The 21,267-nt window shown below is 43.7% G+C and overlaps 1 protein-coding gene across 3 annotated transcripts in view; it reads left to right on the plus strand.

Annotated features, from left to right (window-relative positions):
• LHFPL3 (LHFPL tetraspan subfamily member 3) overlaps positions 1-10,353 on the plus strand; it is a 254,388-nt gene extending 244,035 nt beyond the window's left edge. For 2 of the 3 annotated variants that reach the window (XM_054808561.1, XM_054808647.1), the window contains exon 4: positions 7,652-8,414. Coding sequence is in view for 1 of the 3 variants with exons in the window: in XM_054808502.1 (XP_054664477.1) it covers positions 7,652-7,680 (29 nt within the window). In the remaining 2 variants the exon portion in view is untranslated. Of the gene's footprint in view, positions 1-7,651 lie in introns of all 3 variants that reach the window. The other variant, XM_054808502.1, reaches the window with a different exon arrangement.
• The last annotated feature ends 10,914 nt before the right edge of the window (positions 10,354-21,267 follow it).

Consider the following 21,267-nt stretch of genomic DNA (forward strand, 5'->3'; position numbering starts at 1 on the left):
ATGTCAACTTCTAACACGACCCAGCACAGCAGAAGAAAACTCCTGGAAGATAAAAAGCTAATAAAGCTAGGTATAAACTGCTAACAAAATGAAAAAATATAAGAATATACAATGGCAATCCAAACATTTTCTGGCTGATCTGCCCAGGACCTTATGGAGGTACCTCCACTGACATGGCTGGATCCTCAGAGGGGCTCCAAGTAAACAAGCACAGATCAAAGTTCGTAACAATTTTTAAATAAAGACGATGCAGAGCTTTCTGTGCAGTCTGATCACGCAGCTTGAAGGCTGGTGGAACAAAAATACCTACGGATCCTCTGTGTTCCAGGGAAGAAACTGAAAAACAACCCCAGCAAATGTGCAGAATATAAAGGAAGTAAAATATTTTCTCTTTAAACAGTTAAAGAACAGGAAGAGTTTAGGAATCACTGTTCAGGGACTCCTGTTTAGTGACAGCAATTTATTTGACCATCTGGGTAAAGAAAGACTGCAGCAAGCCACATGGAGGAAATAAAAATAGATGAACAACAAGTAACTGATTTTGCTTGACTCGAGCCTACAACTCTGCAGAGCAGGAAGCTACTTCATGTGAAAGACATTATTGATGAAGGCATTTCAGCCTCTCTCCAGTCCTTCCAACAACATACTAGATCTCCCATGCCAGCAAACCTGTCTTGAGACGTGACTCCCATCCCAAACTGGCAGAAACATCACCGAGTACAAAAGACAAATTGATGAGCCTTCTGGAAAGGGACCACCAGAGGAAGGAGCGTCTCTGTGATGCCCCACAGGAAAAGATAACTCTTTAGGAGAAAGAATTGGAGGCTTTTTGCTGTGTTTGGTCATTATGATAAAAATCTTCCTTTTCTCGACAGGCACAGAGCAAATACTGAAATGGAGGAAAACGCTGCCCACTGTTCAGTGGGATCTGATCACTACATCTCACTGTTTCAGTACCCACCTCAAGCAGACACACAACCTCCTCCCCTGTTCAGGGCACACTGTGCTGCGTGTGATGGAGGCAGAGGGGCAGTCGTGCCTGTTCCAGGGTACCACGGTGCAGCACCAAGCTGTCCAGCTGAGGGACCCGAAAGCTGTTGGTAGCGAGGCGTGGGTAGCAGAGCCATCACCTGAGAGAGCCCTGTTCCCATCAGCCCAGACTGGTGCCAGCAGATGACAGGGGTGACAGCTATGACTTGCTCCATCTTTGGATGGGTGTCTCTTCCCTCTGCCTGTCGCTCTCCTCCTGTCTTTCTCACCGACACATATGCATATGTTGTATTCTTGGCGCTGCATTCAAACCAGAGAAAATCCACCCGAGCCAGGGATTAGGCAGGGTGGCAGGGAAGCTTGAATCCTGTCCATATTTGGGGTTTCAGAGCCTGTCACTGCCACCAAGTTATATTTAAGTGTAGTTGAAGGAGGATCCTTTGGAAATAAGAAAATTGCCAAGCTCTCATGAGGTGCCTTCTTTAAGCTGCTCTAACCCTGTTTCTCAGGATTTACAATCAAAATACACCTGCTCCCCCAGGCATGGTCTCACTGGCGAGAGCAGCTAAACTGACTGCCGTTCGGAGCTTGGCTCACGCCTTCCCACTGGGCTGGCATGCTCCTGGCATCCCTACAGCCGGGCTGGTCGGCCCTTAAGCTGTTGAGCTTATTTTACTGAGCCCTCCTGGGCTGGGGGTGAAATCTTAGACCCACCTTCTGCAAAGCCATTTGCTCCCCATGAAGGCAGTCCTGGTACACAGCTGCACGCCCCAACAGGACTAAAAATACCCATCCTCAAGCTGTGCTCAGGCAAAATCTTTGACAACCTGTTACAAACAACTAATCCACAACTGCCTAATAATTTGATATTTCAGGCTGAAGATTATGTTCTATGCATGGGCAGTAGCTTCTCTCTTCATATCTCCATGCATGCTGTTAATCACTCTGTGCAGGATAATTATAAGTCCAGGATTCACACACCTCACTTTGTCCATCTCAGACTTAGGCCTCCAACCTCATCCAGGTCTACGGTCCTACAGGAGCCACCAGCACTCATCCACCCTGGGAACCATCCCAAGATTAAATGAGTTATCCCAGGATGGTCCTGTCTCTCTCCAAGGACTGCCCTGAACCGCCTGACTCAGAGAGCTGATGTTATGTGAGATGCATCTCCAAGACCACCCTCCATCTTCTCTCTCCTCCTAAATGTCTCATCACCTTTCTCAAAATTTCCATCTGAAAGAGAATAGGAACTTGAGGAAGTCAAGACCGCAAACGGGTAGACTGTCCTGATGCACCATGGGCTCCAGACTCAATTTCTCAATATATCTCTCCTTTCATACTTTGGAACAAGGTGGTCAAACTTAATTGCTCAATCCTTTCTTTTTTTTTTTAATTATTTTGTCTTGACAACTGCAGTTTTCTCTGGAGACTGTTGCTTACTGTCATAACAGCTTCAAAAAACATTCTGCCTGGAGAAACAAAAGAAAACAACTCAGAAAATAATTTTGCCTTGCCATGTCACTCTTCTTCCTCTGTAACACACTGCCTATGACAAAACAGCCTCTGAACTGACAGACTGTTCTTCCTGCCATGTGTCAGTCTCCACAAATAGCAACAGAAAAAGGGGAGAAGAAGCAATGTAAGAATAAATTGGATTTTGAAACTGCAAGAAGTGGCCAGAGTCTGGCAGGGAAGTGCAGGACCTGGCCAGCAGCGCAGTCACTGGGAGCGTTAAGTGTGCAAGGAGTAGTAGCTTTAGGTCTGCCAACGTGCTGGGTTTTTTCTTGTGAATAACAGTGCATGAGTTGTTGATGGCAAAGGTCTGTCCAGCTACATGTCATAAACAAATACTCTGTACACAGCAACCTGGCAAAATTGATCTGACCGGATCCTTCAGCCATTTTTCTGTTTGTTCTTGGGAAAGAATGTCTAATAAAACAGCATTCTGTCTGTTCAGTGGTTAACTCTGACCATCACTGCCCCTGTGGCCCTGAAACCGTCCTCTCAGATGCTAGAAATGCCCTTGTGCAGCCATGAACTGAGCCTTCTGCATGCAAAACAGCTGCGGGCCTCCTTTCGATGGACGTTTAGAAAATTCTTGAATGCTCCTGAAACCATTTCCCACAGCCCTGGGAACATTTCCTGCAGCCTTGGAAACGTGTCCTACAGCCCTGGGAACATTTCCTACAGCCCATGCCCTGGGGTTCAGCTGCTCCCACTAATGGTGCAAAACAAAATGCTGCCCAGTAGGTCGAATAAGTCCTACCTCTCCACTCAGCTCTGGTTTCACAGGGCTTGCATACATGCCCTTCTGCTGAGATTGAGCTTCTCCTCTAATGCCGTACAGACGAAACCATCACACAATTTCAATCCCAAAGTTTTGTTAAAGTTTCAGTAACTCCTCAAGGTTTGCTATGGGCTCTCTTTAACCCCTGCCCTCTCAGGTAGGCAGGCTTCAGTAGGTGTGAGTGACACAGAGCAGGCAGTGGCCAGATCCTGCCTGCTGGTGTGCCAGGAGGAGGAGGAAACACGCTTAGGCAGCTCTGGTGTGGACAGGTCATTTATCACGTTTTGTTGAGAAGATGCTGAACAGTCAAACACTGAAAGAGGGCTGCTAGCAAAATAATTGAGGAATCTCTGTCCACTCTCCTTCCGTCTCCATAGGGCAGCCTTGTTCCCTCCTTGCTGTGCCTAAATTGCAGCGCAGGGGTAGGCACCAGAGAGGACAACTCATTCACCTCCTGGCCACGCAGCTGTTTCCAGAGTGATCTGTGGGCAGCACCTCCAAAACAGATGGTAGAGTTTCAGCTTGGATCACCAGGACTCTTACGAGTTTGGAGAGTACCTGAGTTGGTGCCTGGCTGTTTCCTGAGAGCACAGTATTAGCCCAGGGTGGCTCTCAGGGCCATCCATCAGCACACGCACCCCCCAGTAAGGCTCAGTGCATCAAGGGGGAAAGGGCACCCACAGCAGGTAGCCAAATGGGAAGACACATTTAAAGACCCTCCTATTCCTCTCTCATCACATGGAAAATAAAATCATTCTCTCACGCCACCCAAATAGTTTTTGTTATGGGCTTTAAAGGGAATATCTTCAAAGAAAGAAGATGGGACACTGGCTGTCCCCTGCAGCTGGGCATCTAGCTGCCTTTCATGCCTTTTAACTACACACATCTGGAGGTTGCCCAGGCCCTGAATGCATGTTCCTATTTGAATTTTGGGGTGCAGTAGCTACAAGTGGAGTTTTAACATGCTTAGCATTGCACCAACCCTGATGTGAAGAACAAAACCATCTACCTGTGGTTACGAGGCGCTGGCCCAGATCATGAGCAGAAATGTGAGAGCTCCAAGCACCTCATTAAAACTGAACTTGTCCAAATTTTTTTGGCCTCCTGCCTAGGTAACAGTGTTATCCAAGGTGCCTCATCATGTTTATTTTCAATTGCAGACCTTCAGCAGCAATGTTTCTCTCCTCCTTCGTCTCCTACCATACACCAAACACAGCGCCAGCATTCAAGAGAGATAATATTGCTCTCTAGGCTAGAAGAATACTGTGGAGGCGCTGGGAAGAAATCTCTGGTGCTTCGTTAGCCCATGGGCTTCTGCCAGCTGATGTGGTTTTGGAATAGCACCAATTTTGGTGTGACCATGAACGCCAGTTGCTCTTTAGCTCAGTAATTGTGTGTGTTTGGAGACAGCAATTAAAGATTAGCTCTTGGAAAGGTGTTATTTTCTAGACACCAGTCAAATAAACGGCAAAGAAAAGAGTATAAATGTGGCTGGTGACAATTAACAGTGCAAAGCGTTAAGAATGTTGGAGAGAATATATATCTTCAGACCTAGAAAAGTCTGCCTTTCTCTGTATATTTACTATCCATCTGAATGCCTTTACAGTAACAGCATGAAGGGGCGATCTGAAATTCGGTACATGTTTTATACTTTGGCAGGGAGCAACCTGGAAAACTCCCCATGATTCAACTTCAAAAAACAAAGAAATATTGGTGGCCTCCCTCTGAAAATGTACATAAACACTGAAATGCTGTCAATCCCTCCCAGGGCGACCGTACCCCAGCTCTGCAGTCAAAAGAAGTGACTGCCCTAATTGAGCAGGTCAAATATGAATAATAACTGTGTTGTCAGGATGTCAGTCTAACAGGCAGCCTTTCAAGACTTTAAGTAGAGAATTTAACAGCAGAGCACCTGGGTGGTTTGGGTAATACGGCTTTCACGAAGACGGCTTTCATTAGCTGATTTCTAGGCAACAGCAGCAGAAAAGGGTTGTAGGTAGCTCTAAGAAAAGAAACTTCACGGAGTCAAAAGCCTATGATGTGATACAAAGCGGACTGAGAGATGTTGGATGTGAATGACTGATTTCTGCCTTATCAACTAGGCACTTCTGGCATTTATTAAATTTCATTTCCATGTGTATAACATCTGTGTGCAAAATTTGTCAAAAGCTCTGATAGAGGTTTTAGTAGGTTAGAACTGAAACACTGAGTGCTGCTGGAAATCCAGTAAGCACTGTTAAGGGTTCGAATAACACAGGTACATGAAATTATGATTAAAAATAATTGAAAGAAATGGCTCATTCAGCTCTATTAAGCTTAGACTGTTGCTAGGAGTATCAGAATATGTAACCCCCCACCATGCAACTTTGGCTTTCCCTGGATTTCAGTTTTACCAACTATGGATTGTTTAAGAGGCTCACAAAAACCCCTATCTCACTTAGCAAATAAACAGATTGGAGGCTCAACCACTTTTTCTTTCTTTTATTTAGTAGTGCTACTTACCTATATTAATAATTACCATGTTAATTACATTAATAACCATATTAATAAAATACACCAAAATTCCTGACTCAGACCATTTAAAATAGATTTTATTTATTCCAAATATGTGCATTTCTAATCCATTCTTTATCTTTCATTTTTACTACATGTTCTACAGTGAGAAAGGAAGCTCATGGAGCTGTAAATGGGGAGTTTACTTTTACAATTGGAAACAACCATCCCCATTACATACTCGCATCATAAAAATGTTTTTACCACAGTGAACACTATATTTCATATTCATTTTCTGACAAAAGCAAAGCCGATTCATTTGTCTTCTGCAGGGGCCTCCTTGGCTCACTTTATGTTTCATGCATAGCTTATTTGCTACTTTCTAGTCTCAGCAACATCAATTAAAAGTGTCGTCTTTGTAAAATATATCTGGACTACAGATACATGCTGAACACGTGGGCTATAACAAGTCAGAAATTTTCCTCCAAAACAAACTTTGCTTGAAAAATGTCGATTTTTTGGACGTTGAAGGGGGAAGCAGGCACCCGGGGTCCGCGGCAGAAGGGTTAGCCACCACCGGGCTCCCCGGTTCATGGTACCACCATCCTGAGCTCCCAGGTCTGGGCATCCTGCTCCCGGACATCACTCTCCCTGGCACCTGGGGTGAATCAGCAGCAGTCCAAGGTGACCATGAGAGTCAAGGCATGTGAGGAATCGGTGGGAATGGGAGAAGGTGGCTGTTCCATGTAACCTGGGGGGGAAATGAAATATTTCAGTCTTCTTACAGTAACATTTTTAAGAGTTTCTAGTTCTGAAATTTTTTGTTCAGTGTCATTTCACAATGAATGTCATCGTTTTTCTTTTATTTTCACAAAAATTGTGATTTACCCCGAGTTCTGCATTCCAGCAGTCTCCTGCAGAGGCCCCTGCATCACGATGAGGGGAGTGGGGTTGTGATGAAGGCGGCTGTCCTCTCCCCCAGGCTGCGGGCTGGTAGGACCTCCGACCAGTGACCGTTGCACAGGAGGCAATGGGGAGGCTGCCTGCCAAATGACTTCACAGTTTGATCTGAGTGATCCAGGAGAGTTTAGCTAATGCTGAATTTGCAGAGCTCATTTGGTGCAAGAACCTTCTGTTCAATGCCAAACGCTGGAGCAGTCAGGATTTTATATTTGCGTGGATGTGGCTACGTGTAAATAGACTTTCTCATTAAGCCCCTGTTCTAATGAGCTGCCCCCTCCAGCACCGACTTTTGGACAGTCACCTCCAGTGAGGAGGGGGGAGCCTTCGTCACCCTGCTCACAGTGACACCACAGCCAGGGTCCACTCTCCTGCGTATGCAGCTCTGTTCACAGTATATGGAAGCTGGATGGGTGAGAATTAGATTTTAAGAGAGTTTGGGTTGAAAACACCTCTGTCCTCATTGGGGTCTGCTCCTTCGAAATTTAACACAAGGTATTATTTTATCTTGTTTACGAATGTGGATTGTGTGCTCAGGGGAGTGAAAGAAATTATTGATACAGAACAGAAATGTCAGGATTTTAACTCCATTCATGATATTCATCTAGCAAATGTCATTCTTGCCCCATACACATTGTATCTTTATTTTCATGTTGTTCAAACTTTAGATGAAACAATCTCATTATTTTGACTTCCTGTGTCGATTAGCTGATAAAAACTGATTTTTAAGAATTTGAGATTACAAACCCTTGTCATATCTGAAGATTAAACTTGCCATTTTTCATGATAAATGGAAATGCAAATAATGAAGTGTATTAGAATATTGATCAGAGGCTCGCCCTGGGCCAAGCACAGCGTGAGCATCTTTATGTGTGCTGGCAGTAAACCAGCTTCTCTCTTCTCTCTTGTTTTGCACAGTCCTACTAAGCCAATCCTCACTAGAATGAGCACAAAACAAAACGAATAACAGCTTTTGTACATCAACATTAAAATGGGAAGAAGCTTGGGAAAGGGCCTCCGACAGAGAAGAACGCTGACAAGTGCGAAAATGCCTGATGGGTAAGCGCCACCTTCTAAACATAGATCAGCCAGACGTGGAAGTGATTTTCAGAAGAGAAATGCAATCATGGATTACACACCAGCTCATTAGAAACTGTTGCTGAATACAGCATCCAGAAGACATGCATGAAAAGTTCACATTTGGGGAATAAATTAAAAGGGGTGTAGTTGTTGCTAGATAAACATATGTAATATATATGCATTGAAGAGGTTTGTAAATGTCATTTTTTTTATTCGGACGGAAAGCAAAAAGCTTTAAAACCTTTCACAGTAGAGAGGCAGTTAACTCCAGACTATTCCTATCCCAGTAGCCAAGAAGCTGATAGGACATCTCTCTTAAATTAGCATTTATAAATAGACTCTCTGAATGTTTCCATCACCTAGTGGAAAAAGCATAACTTTTACTGCTACATTGCTGCACTTCATTTACTTCACTGTATAATAAGTTGACTAAAACTGTAAAGCTTCTCAATTTTTACCGCATATGTGTTCCAATTAATCTATGTCTGTAACAAACTTAAGACTGAAAAATTATTTCTGACCTATATTCTAGTTCTATGAAGCATATATACTATAAGGTATGTCTGACTGAATATCATACTACTATAATTTCCCAAGACACAGAGAACTGTTTGTATTTGAAGTAACAAAATCAAAGCACTTGATTTCTTTTTTAATAGGAGAAAGTAATTTACCCCTTAAACGTAACATACAGGTGCTCACTGCAAGGGCATTTCTGTTCTTTTCCTTGTTCTGCCATATAACCGCTGAGTGACACTCTGGCCCCTGCTAATGCCAATCAGGCGAGGTGATCTAACAATCCCTTCTGGCCTTAAACTCAATACATAAATTAAGAGACTAGTAAGCAAATAAACATTGCGAATGGCTATGTGAGGGCTGGGTGCGCGGAGCCCCGGGGCGCTGCTGGGGCTGGTGCTTCCCTCCTCAGGGGCTCGGCGGATCGCTCCCCAAAGGGCACCCTCATTTCCAGAAGCCACTGAACAGTAAAACAGGGAGAGGCACAGGGTATCAAGAAAGACCTCATAGCAAAAGGCCTGGATGCCCAGCAGCAGGCACAGAGCAATGGAGGGAAGCGGGGACCCCCTCTCCTCCGTTCCTCTCCGATACCTCCCAGCACGGCGCAGGACCGGGCAGGAGCACGCTGATCCCTACATTTCTTCCACCCTCTTCTGCATTTCGCAGCTGAATCCAGCCCAAAATGAACACTGCAATGCTAATTTCTTCAGATTTTTTAAGCCGGTTCCTTCGTTTTCTGGCTTTTGGGGGAAATGGCTAAAATAATAATTCATTGCTAATGTTGATCTCAAATACACTGAATACATGAGTAAAACATGAGATAAAACTCTTTTTAACTATTGGCTGCACAACACAAATTATTCCAGAATTTAGTGCATGAATCTCAGAAAATTTATTTTATTTTTGAACAAAAAAAGTTATCTTTAAGGAACCTTTCAATAAATAAACACAGGGAATTAGATAACTCTTCTATCTAACTACCAAGGTACCAGTGTGGCACTGCTTGTCTTAGAGACTGAATGCTGATGTGGTTGCCTGCCAAGTAAATTTATGTGTGAATCTGGGCAGCATTTAAAAAAAAAAGACCACCACATTTTTTTTAAAATCCAAATCTGTTCTTGTAACTGCATGTAGGAGACCCCCCTGACTTCTACAGGACCAGTGTTAGAGCTGGTCAGAAACCCCCCCTAAATCAATCAACCACCATAAACATATTCCCAGAACCTGCTACTGACCTGAAGGGGATGGAAGGTAAAAATCAAGTAGTTTACACATCAGGCTGCATAAACTCATTAAGGTCCCACCTCAGACAGGTTTTTAAATCTGTGATTAGTCCAACCAGTGTCAGCTGGAAAACGCACATCCTTAAGGACCAGGTGCATTCAGGAGTCCCTGTTAAATGGTGTCTCGGTGAAGCCCGTCCTCGTTCTCTGCTCTCGTTGGCTCCCAGCCACACTCTCACCTCAACAGCCTGTGGAAGGGTTTGCTATCTGGATGTGCTGTTGTATCACCGTCTTCATTTGCTCCTTAGGTTTACCTCCATCCCACATTATTGCAGTCATGGCGCTTTTGCTGAGACTGAAATCACCGAAACAGGGTTTCTCTGTATTATATTATTTTGTTATGGACTACTAAGTTTTGTGTCATGGTGACTGTGTAATGTTAAAGCCCTTTCTAAATACACACAACCATTGCAAAAAATGTGTCATCACAAGACCTCACAACCCTGCCAGGGCAGCTCAGTGAATATGTACCATTTGTACGCAGTCAGAAGGAGAGACGTACCAGGATGCACATCACTAAATGTTGACTCAGTATGAATAGTATGTTTTATCTTTCTAAATGTTACTGCTTTGCCATCTCACTCCATTGTAACTTGTCAACTGTAATTTTTTTTTAAGTCAACAAACTGTAAAGAAAACTGTTGAAATACCTGATTTTCTGTAAAAAGTAATAACAACAATAATTTTTGTTACTTTAAAGTATGCTTGGTATTAAAGTACCTAATAAAGTGAAACAATGAATTTTGTAGCATACTAAAATAAAGTGTGATAGTGCTTTTCTCCAGCTCATCTGTGGTAACGGCTGCTGTTGTTGGGATTACTGTCCTCCTCCTAGCACAAGCCTGGCCACCTCCTACACACCTGTACCTACACAAATCCCTAAGGTATGTAAAGTCCAAGCAAAATCTGATCCCTTAATGAGTGCAGGGATTTGTATGCATGGGTCAAATTCACAGTGTAAGAACCTTGTTGGTAAGTCATCTCCCCGCTCTGATACCTGACTACATGGGCAACAATATAAAGTTCCTGATTACTTTGTGTGGTATGTTTATAGTAAGAGAAAAGACAGTGTAAATTGTTTAGGAGTTACTTATAGTTAAATAGAGAACTGCCAGGTTTGTAGGATGCTGAAGTCCTGTTCATTTTTATCAGCAACACATTTCAGTTATTCCTAAGTAGACTGGAAATCTCAAACGAGTGATTTGGAGGACACAGTAAAGCTCAGAATTTGATTCCCCCTAATTTCACTACATGAAGTTATACTGGAGCTGTCAGGGGCTGTCTCAGATGTACATCATCCCAGAGCTTGCACCAACAAAAGGTAAGTGCTTCCTTGTCAAAGAGATGCTGGATTTGCCTCCATGATGCTGATGCAGTGGTATCTGCATTTGGAGATGATCTAGAAATTATTGTGACTGGGGTCTAATTATTCCCAAACTCCCAACAGTTGGATCGGAGTAATGGATCAGCTTCCCTCACACCATCCAGCATCCCCTGTTCTAGGTAGGAAAATGTAATGCTGGGCCCAGCAGCTTTCTGTCCATCTTCACTCTGATAGTCTGATGTCCTTCAAACATTCAAAAGTTTTAGTCGTTTCAGCTGAGTCTCTCAGGATTTGAAATGGAATAAGAACTAGAAAATTTAAAATAAATTAAAAAAAAAACAACAACCAAACAACAAAGCCCAAACCAGATTTGTCCTGACTAGTTTATACATTGAAATGCCAGCCATATGCTGAGGAGCTTCTGAGGTAGTGCCAGAAAGCAACATAGTTTTTTTTCCCCGTGTGCTAAAGTCTAGAGGTTTACACATTTCTCCTTTCCAAGGAGCTCTGCGCAGAAGCGAATGGCTTTGCCTGCTGTTGGAGTAGCTGGCAGTACCTGCAGGCATTAGCCATACATGCAGCCATTCCACCTTGATCTGTGGTCCTCATTGGCTTACATTAACATTTAGAGAGGAGACTTTCACGGAAGACCCAAAATTCTGCAGAAAGTGGAATATGCAGTTTGAAAATTCATGTTCTTCCCTTTATATCAAACAACGTTAGTCCCATGCTGCCAAATACACAAAGCCACGGCTTGCAGTGATCAGATACTGCCGTGACGTGTTCTACTGCCCATCTGTCTCTCTTAAATTTTTGCTTAGTGTTACTTCATACTGCCTTCTGAAATGCCTTTTGCATTTTAAAAAGTAAACCGATATATCCTTCCCTTCTTCCAAACAGCCTCGTAACACCGCTGTGGGCAGTTACACAGCTTTTCAGCTTCACAAGGTGACGAGGGAAGTATTGCCTGTGCAAGAGACAAATTTCTGGGGAATCAAGTACAAGCAGTCACATTGTGCTCATCAACTCCCAAGAGGAGTTGTGGCACCTAATTGCCTACGAGACACTAAAAAGCTCCTCTCCTTTTGGAGCGGTTCCAAAAGTTGCTGTAAAACACTTCTCGAGACCACCGGTGTGAGACCGGCCTCCAAGTTGGAACATCAGCTCAGTCACCTGGGAAAAGAGCCTGGAAGGAAAGATGCTCCAAAACACTAGAAGCTGGGGCTGAATTTACCTCCACAAACTGGTTTTAAATTAGCATAACAATATGGATTATTACTCCTGATTTTGTCAAGTGCAAGTTAGCTTTATATTAGCCTAATATAGCTGTAAGAATTATTAATAAGGTACATGATTTATGTGTTAATAATTGTTAATAATAATTAGTAATCTATTACCTTGCTATTTCTTAGGGAAAAAACTTAAATAAAGATTATTGAAATCCTATATGCTAGACTGATGTCTCTTTGATATGATTACCACATATTTAAAAATATTTCCACAGTTTAGCAGCAGCAGATGCTCTAGAATATCAGTTACATTACCAGTTACACAGACTCAGGATTTCCCCGTTGGGTCTCAGCACAGAAAGGTAGGAGTTTTCCTCTGCCATAGAGAAGACCAGGCACCTCATCACTTTGACGATTCTCAAACGTGGCCTTCTTGCAAGATACCAGACGAAGCACTGGGATGACAGCACAAATGTCGGAAAAGGAAAACTAGCTCCTCTCCATTTTCTTCAATTTTTCATAATTTTTTATAATAAAATGAAATCGTTTTGAGTGCCATTGGAATATTCTGAGGCTCAATTAAGTGCCTGCTGTATTTGTTGAGTTTCTCAAATGGCAATTGAAAATAACGTAAAATATTGTGCTCCTCAGGCAATGAGCTGAGATGGTTGGTGGCATCAAAATGAGGGAGTTTTCTGGAAGAGCTTTTAGGCTATAAGCTGCTGTATGTGTCATCAAGAAAGGAGCTGGTTTAGTAAGTATAGCTGAATTCCAGGTATGCTTCAGAAGGATAAGCAATAAAATAATTCAGAAATTCTGACAGAGCTTCCAGCTTAATACATGCTACCACTATTGTGGTTTGGGTTTTGTTATTTTTTTCTTTATTATTTTATCTGCTGGAATATAATATGAAATTCCTCATTTACAGGTTTTAATTAATTTTGCATTAAGTAGTGTGAAAACAAGATACCTTGCGGATGCTGAAAGCAATGGAGGGGCCTTCCTAGAGCAGCAGCTGGCAGTGATGGCTATAGAGTATATCTGTGCTGCCATCTAATGGCCAGCCTCTTCGGGGGGTTATTGCCTGGGAGGTACTTAAAGGCAGCTTTGCATTTGTATTCATGGAGATCAAGGTAACAAAACCAGTGCACTCATAACCTCCTGGGCCTCCCAGAAACAGGGCAAAAATCAAAAGGTGAAACTGTCTGTGTATTAGCTCGCACTGGACAGCTAGCGCGTTTGAGAACTTCGACATTTTTATTTGAATTTCTGAAGACTGAAGAGAACAAGCTTCATCTCTGTAAATTGCCTAACATTTTAAAAGCATTTTTCAGAGCTATGCAGCCCAGAGCTTTCCAGGGATGGGTTTCTGCAATTCCCAGATGGGACATTTACCCTCTCAAGGAACAAGTGGGTGATGATGACATTGTCTTCCCTCTTGGCATATGACTTCAGTTCAGGCTTTCAGTGATAGTATATATAGCTTCTCAGTTCACTGTAATCTCATCACTTTATTAGAGAATATTTAGCAACCTTCAACTTTTTCCAGTTTGTGGGTCCCTAAAATTTTTCCAGATCCCTTTCTAGATTTCATATACACACATGACTATATAGAATATAAGCTCTTGTTTTCAACAAGTGATCTTTTGTCTATCTCTCAAAAGCCATCTGTGCATCCTCAGACTGAAAATCATTGTTCCAGAAACATGCCTTGTGGAACTCAGTGCATTCCTATGCCCTTTTTCTCAAGAGTTGTTAATTCCCACTGTTTTCTTCCCTATCACTCCCTTTCTCTCAGTTTTTCCCTACTCAGATGTTCTGTCCAATCCATTGAATCCCTTATCCAGCAAACATGATGCTTAAAGCTGCTTTGGGGGAAAGCGATGGTCTACATTGATCATACAGATTAACATGAAGTAACTGGTAGGAGGACTCTCCATCACCTGAAAAGGCTGAGGGATGCTTTCATCATGGCTAATCTGTCAATCATACCTGAAAATCTAAATCCTGCAGAGCAGAATAATTTGGCCACAGGGCCCCACTCCTCAAGGAACATGATGACTCAACAGGGTGAAGACCACCTCTGAGAAATAGGCAGGACACCAAAGCTACAGAAATAGCTCAGGGGTTGAGCCCACCCACAGGGTAATGTGAATTCCAGAGAGACATAGCAGAAGAGAGGAATCATGACCAGGAGAGCCGAATGGGAGACCTGAAGAAGAGGGTCCCCTATTGCCATGCTAGAGAGTCCTTCCTAAATCCCATAGCGTTTCAGACCCACTCTCAGCTCCAGCATAAACTGGGCAGGAGGCTTGTTATCAAGGCTCTGAGTGGTGTTTGGGAGCATCAAAAGGAGGAATGGAAGAGCAGAAGTAACAGGCATCAGAAAGAATGGAAAAGTTAGGTAGCTTAAGTTGAACCGCAGTACCAGAAGATAACCATAACCAGTAAGCATTCCTCCAAATTTCACTTGCTGAAAGACCAGAGGTTAATGAGGCTACTGAAATAATGACTCTGTGACGATACTAAGCATAGAACCGATGAGCTATGGTCATGCAAGAGGAGACTCATGAACATCTTAAAAGGTGACAGAACATGGAAAATTGATGGTCCCTAAAGCAACAGGACATCAGATTTAGGCCATCCTAGATAGCATACTAAAATCTGATTAGATTATGGATTACCAGGCTGAAGGCTGGGAGCGGCTAAAGCCCCTAATCCCAGAGGAAGAAAACAGGGCCTCTAGAAGCCATTAATACATTAACCATGAACAAAAGGGTGCTGTGAGGGTGCAGCGAGACCCCCAGACTGTGGAAGCATACCAGTAGCAATGAGCCCTTCCTCCCTAGTGAGGCTGTGCAGCCTCCCACAATCCCAAAGGGATGTCCCCAGGCCCCTGCCACTCCCTGGTAACTCCAAGGGAGTGTCTGGAGAACAGGAACTGGTGGCAGAGTCATCCTGCTCAGGCACCGCCTGAGGAAGGAAAAGGCTGGGGATGTGGCAAAGCCCAAAGTGAACTGGAAAAAGTCCAAAGCCAACACTGGAGTTTGGACAGGGTTTCTAGCAGCAAAACTCCCAAAACGATAAGGAGAGTATCACCACACACATATGTCCCATGCATTTCAAACCAAGGCACCTCATAGTCTTCTCAGAGGCCTTAGACAATGGGCCTCTAAAATGAGTCTGTAAAATAAAATGACATTGCATGTATTTAAGCCAACTGCATGACTCTGCTGGCTGCTTTTGCAGGACAGGAGTCACTGCTTCATGTTGGACTCTGAGGAACTTCCACGCCAGGCAATATTCTGTTTTGCCACTCAATCGATGTTGGACTATGCTTTTGTTCAGACAGGGAGACCACACCTCCAGGTGTCAACTTACCAGATAAAATAGGCGCTTATATTTCTTCCCCTTTTTGCTGCTTCTCTACTCTTACAGGCTCCTCCAAAGTAGAAGAGCAAAATATTAATAATATCTATACTCGGCACCCATGAAAAACTCACAAACTGAGCACATTTTACTGCTTTTCAGTGGCATGGGTTTTTTGTTGGTTTTTTTTTTTTCCTTTTTACAAGAATTACGGAGGGATGAAGAGCTGGGCTAAACTTTTACCCAAGATCCATACCTGAGAGGCCTGGGAGTCACAGCATCACAGGAACACTCGTTGGAGGGACTTTGGGAGGCCTCTAGTCCAGCCTCCTGCTCCTTGGGGTCAGGGCTCTATCTAGTCTGGTCTTATAAAAATCAGTGGTGAAAAGTATATGGTGTTTCTGGGAAACCTGCTCCAGTGCTTAATTAGCCTCATAAATGAGTCCATAATTAAGTACATATCAACCAGGAGACACTGATATGTGATATCACAGCAGCTGCTCTGTGTGTGGCTCCACTCTCAAGGGAAACCATTCCAATCTTCTTACAGTACGTTTTTAACTCTTAGGCATGTGCACAGAGGTCAGATTTGAATATATCTATAGTGCTAACTTGTCATTGGCACTGAATTATATTCTTGCTATAGTTGGAAGGGATGATTTCACCTAAGGTTGTTCATCTTACCTGTAAGAGCTAAAACCAGATATCTTTATTACTGTGTTGAGAAGTAATAAATGTATATAGACCAAAAGAGAAAATATTGGTCTGTAGACCTCACACTTGTAGCTGTGCTTTCTGCAGAATTCCCCAGCCAAGAAAAGTCAAGTTGAACCAACATGTGTCTGCAGCCTGGGCAGTAAATGAAACGACTCTGCCAGCATGCAGTACCTCAGCTGCACGTTGTGTAAAAATACCAGGTTTTGTGAAAAATGGTCTGTTTTCCAGGGGTAGTTTGGAAGATTTGCAACAGGTTATCAGTGAAAACTGAAATATGTTATGCAAAGCTGCTGTTGAAATCCAAAATTATGTGAAAGAAGCCAAGCACAAGTTCCCTGTGCTTTGATGCAACTTGGTGGATGTAAAACCACACATGCTGGTTTGTTGGTGTAGAAGATCCGTGTAACAGTCAGTGGTGTCTGTTTCCAGACCATGAATTCTGTTCATCTAGGACCTCTTCTCTGCTGGTGGAGGAAGTCTTCCCACACAGGGAAAATACTCAAAATCTGGAGGCAACTGTGTGGGTGTTGCACCATCACAGCCCTTGTTTCTTCCTGGACTTAAGCAATCTCTTGAAGGTAATAAGTCTTCTTTCCTGTTTCTCCAATTTTCTTGTCTCACTATCTCCCTTCTACTTTCCTAGCAAGAATATTGCCAATTACCCATTTTTTTAATTGAGACTTTCTGATAAGTGGTGTTATTCTGAAAGCTCAATTAATTTGTTCTGGATGTTTGTTGGGTTGCTTTTGTTGTTTTGTTGGGAGTGGTTTTTTTCCAGTTTAAAGCTCTCACAGTCATGATGAAAAGCAGAAAAATATGCACATCGCATCTTCTAAAGGTTTCTAAGCCAGAAGGCAAACAAAACCCCCTCAAAGCTCAACTCTACTTAAGCCTTATTATTTTTAAGCCAATCTCATGCTACTTTGTAGTCTGATTCACTCTATTTTAATGCCAAGTAGTACAGTAACCAGCTAAAGAACTGGGGTGTGGAAAAGAACACACCAGGCAGATGTCGTCCCAGGACAGAAAATAAAGTAGTGCGCAGCAGTGAAAACAAGCTGAGCTGCCTGATGCAGTGCCTGCTGGGCACTGTGCCAGCAAACAACAGCCTGAAGCAGAAGTTTTCCCAGTTCTTATTCCTGTTCCCTTCTTTTTCAGTATGTTTCTACATTATGATTTTACAGATAAGACTTTTGACCCGCAATCCAGCACTCAACTTGTTGTCTTTCCTTTGTCTTCTCCTCTCCTCCAGATGCCAGATTGTTAGTATCAACAAGAGACTTTTTAAGCAAAGGAATTTATTGAATACAACAGGAAGCGAAGGGAAACTTTACAGACTGAACAATCATTCCAAAAGGTCAAGGGAGGAGAAGTATTTATGAAGACAGAGTAGACCAGAGCCCCTGTACAGTCCAGACCAAGATTAATTGTTTGCAGATTGTGGTAGCTAGATGAGAAGCCAAAATATATCTTCAAGTCACTAAAGCCAGTCAATGTCAAGTGAAGGCCAAGTCAAAGACACTGATATGCTGCAGTTTTGTAAAGATTTGGGGGTCATCACAGAAGGAAGGGACAGAGAATCAATAGAGCTTAGCACCACGACCCAGGACTTCGCCGCCTGAGTTAAGGAGCAGCCATGTCACTAGAAAAAAATATTTACTGAGTATGTTACAGCTGTGAAAGATCAATATGATCCTTTCTTGGGACTGGTCAGTAATTTTAACTAGGAGAAGATAAGCAGATGCATTACTCAAACCAGGTGCAATTTCTGTCTCCACATATGCCCAGCCATGTGGTCTTGGTGGTCCTGGTTCTTCCTTGTGGTATGCAGGGATTAGTCCACCCTATGGCCAGGCCAGCTCCATCAGAACTACCAGTTGTCCCAGCATCCCAGTTATGTCCTCTTTACCAGACAGAAGCAGAGGAATTTGTCCACTGGTCTCAGGACTTCAGCAGCTTCGCCAAAGCATGAGCCCCAGCCATTATTTTGCCTAGGCTCTCCAACATGCTAAAATCCCAGACAAATCACTACGAGTGCGGTGTGATGGTTGGTTTATGTCAATCTAAGCATGTGTTACTGTCAAGAGGAGCAGTCCTGCCCTCCCCTGCCTGCTCCCATCACCTCTCCTGTGTCAGTACTAGTGCTTGTGTATCTGCACAGTCAGCTGCACCACTGAGCTGGTTCAACCCACTCTATGGCCACTGATTATCAGTGCTAAAATGCATTGGGGAGCACAAACATGGGGACTGAAAGGGAAGCCCACAGTAGATACACATATTTTGTTCAAGGAACCTACACCATGACAGTGTGCAGAGTAAATCTGGTGCATCCTGATCCCATGATGACACTTACTGTGCATAGCCCAAACAACCCACCCAGCACTTGCACAGGAGATCCAAAGCACCCCAGGCATATCAGACTTGAAGGACACATGCTGTGAAGTCCATCTCTGTGTGACCAAGAAGACTACTTAATATGCACAGACTGCACTGGACAACTCTAGGCACTTACATGGGACATGCTGGATGTGCCTAAGCTCACTAGACACAGCAGGATCACTCATCTATGGGAAGGGAAGTTCCATTTAGGACAACACCATCTACATCCATATTTCTAACTGCAGTTTCCCAAATTTCCTACCTTTACCTACTCTATACTCAGGACTGTCCTGAAAACAATGTGCTGTTGCATGATGTGAGTTGGACGCAGATGAGTCAGCTGCAAATGCTACCCATGGAAGGGAAGAGAGATAACTTTGACTACAGAGGTTTTTAATCTGACAACAAAGCCTTCCATACACTTGGAAGTTGAAGCTATTCAGATAGAGAAATATGACAAAAATGTGTAAGTAGGAGGGTCATCCATTGTTAGTACATGGCAAGTTGCCTCCATTTCAAGTTTTGAATCAAGATCTGCATGTCTTCAGCAAAGCAATGTTTGGCCTTGATTGAGGCATTTCTGAGTAAAATGGGATGTGTACGGAGACTGTATCACTGCACATCTGACAGACAGGCTTTAGCAAACCTGCCTGCTGTTGTTCAAGGAAGGCTTGCCCCTTTGCTGTTCCCTCCACCTCACTGCCAGAGGTTGCCGAGCCCATCCTGGGGCTCGCAGAAAAAGTCCAGTGATTGTCAGAAACCGGCAATTAAGATGAGTATACACCCAGGACTTGGCATCAGCAGAGGAGTTAGGAGGGAGGAGAGGAGTCACAGCTGGGGAAAAGTAACATTAACTGAAGGATGGGGACTAATGGCGGATCACTTACCAGTGCCCTCCAAACAGCTCACAAAGCAATCTGGCTTTCAACCGACATAAAACGTGTTATGTGAATGTAGGATAATTATAGAAACATAGAACGGTTTGGGTTGGAAGGGACCTTAAAGATCATCTAGTTCCAACCCCCCTGCCATAGGCAGGGACACCCTCCACTAGACCAGGTTGACCAAAGCCCCATCCAACCTGGCCTTAAACACTTCCAGGGAGGGGGCATCCACAACTTCTCTGGGAAACCTGTTCCAGCGCCTCATCACCCTCACAGGGAAGAATTTATTCCTAACATCTAATCTAAATCTACCCTCCTTCAGTCTAAGGCCATTACCCCATGTCGTATCACTCCATGCCCTTGTAAACAGTTCCCCTCCAGCTTTCCTTGTAGGCCCCTTCAGGTATTGGAAGGCTGCTCTAAGGTCTCCCCGGAGCCTTCTCTTCTCCAGGCTGAACAACCCCAACTCTCTCAGCCTGTCTTCATAGCAGAGGTGCTCCAGCCTTCTGATCAGCTTCGTGGCCTCCTCTGAACTCGCTCCAACAGCTCCATGTCTCTCATGTACTGGGGCCCCCAGAGCTGGACACAGTACTCCAGGTGGGGTCTCACAAGAGTGGAGTAGAGGGGCAGGATCACCTTCCTCGACCTGCTGGTCACACTTTTAATGCAGTCCAGGACACGGTTGGCTTTCTGGGCTGCAAGTGCACACTGCCAGCTCATGTTGAGCTTGATAAATCCATGTCTCTCCAATTTAGAGACAAGGATGTCATATGGGACAGTGTGAAATGCTTTGCACAAGTCCAGATAGATGACGTCAGTTGCTCTTCCCTTATCCACCAACACTGTAATCCCATCATAGAAGGCCACCAAATTTCTTAGGCACGATTTGCCCTTAGTGAAGCCATGTTGGCTGTCACCAATCACCTCCTTTTTTTCTATGTGCCTGAGCATAGTTTCCAGGAGGATCTGCTCCACGATCTTGCTGGGCACAGAGGTGAGACTGACCAGTCTGTATTGCCCCGAGTCTTCCTTTTTTCCCTTTTTAAAAATGAGGGTTACGTTTCCCCTTTTCCAGTCAGTGCGAACTTCACCGGACTACCACAACTTCTCAAATATGATGGAGAGTGGCTTAGCCACTTCGTCCGCCAGTTCCCTCAGGACCCTGCAGGGTTCATTGACAGAGCTTGAACTAGGCTTGAAGGGGGAGAGGGGCTAACATCAGGCTTGCCTGCGACAAGCTGTAGGATGACACGACAAGGTTAGAGGGATGGGGTGCTAGCGAGGGCTACCTCACTACCTGATCCAGCTACCCTGGACTAATTAACATTATATAACTGAAAAAAAGTATTTCCAAGTTTAATTAAATTTATATGAAAAGAAATTTAGTTTTAGCTGAATCTTCCTGAGTAAAGAAAGAGTTGAAGATTCAACATTGATACTGCCTGCCATGGAAAGTTATTTATGTATAGATGCTAGCAAGATTACTTAAATGCTGTTGAGTCGGGAGGAGCAAACAAACTTTGGCCAAGCATGAAACACGTGCATTGCACCGAGGACCCTCTTTCCCTCAATGCAGTCTGCACTCCCTCAGTTTCCATTTTACCAATACTTGATTGAATTCCAGATTCATGAGAACCGTGGGAGTTTAGTCCCAGCAAAAGGATATTTTCCCCTTGTTTTTCTGCATCGTAAAAGCGTAGGAGCAGTGAAAACAATGAAAAGCCAAGCTGCACCCTTTCGCTTTGCCCGACTT

Source organism: Grus americana, chromosome 1, assembly GCF_028858705.1.
Source record: "Grus americana isolate bGruAme1 chromosome 1, bGruAme1.mat, whole genome shotgun sequence".
Taxonomy (NCBI): domain Eukaryota; kingdom Metazoa; phylum Chordata; class Aves; order Gruiformes; family Gruidae; genus Grus; species Grus americana.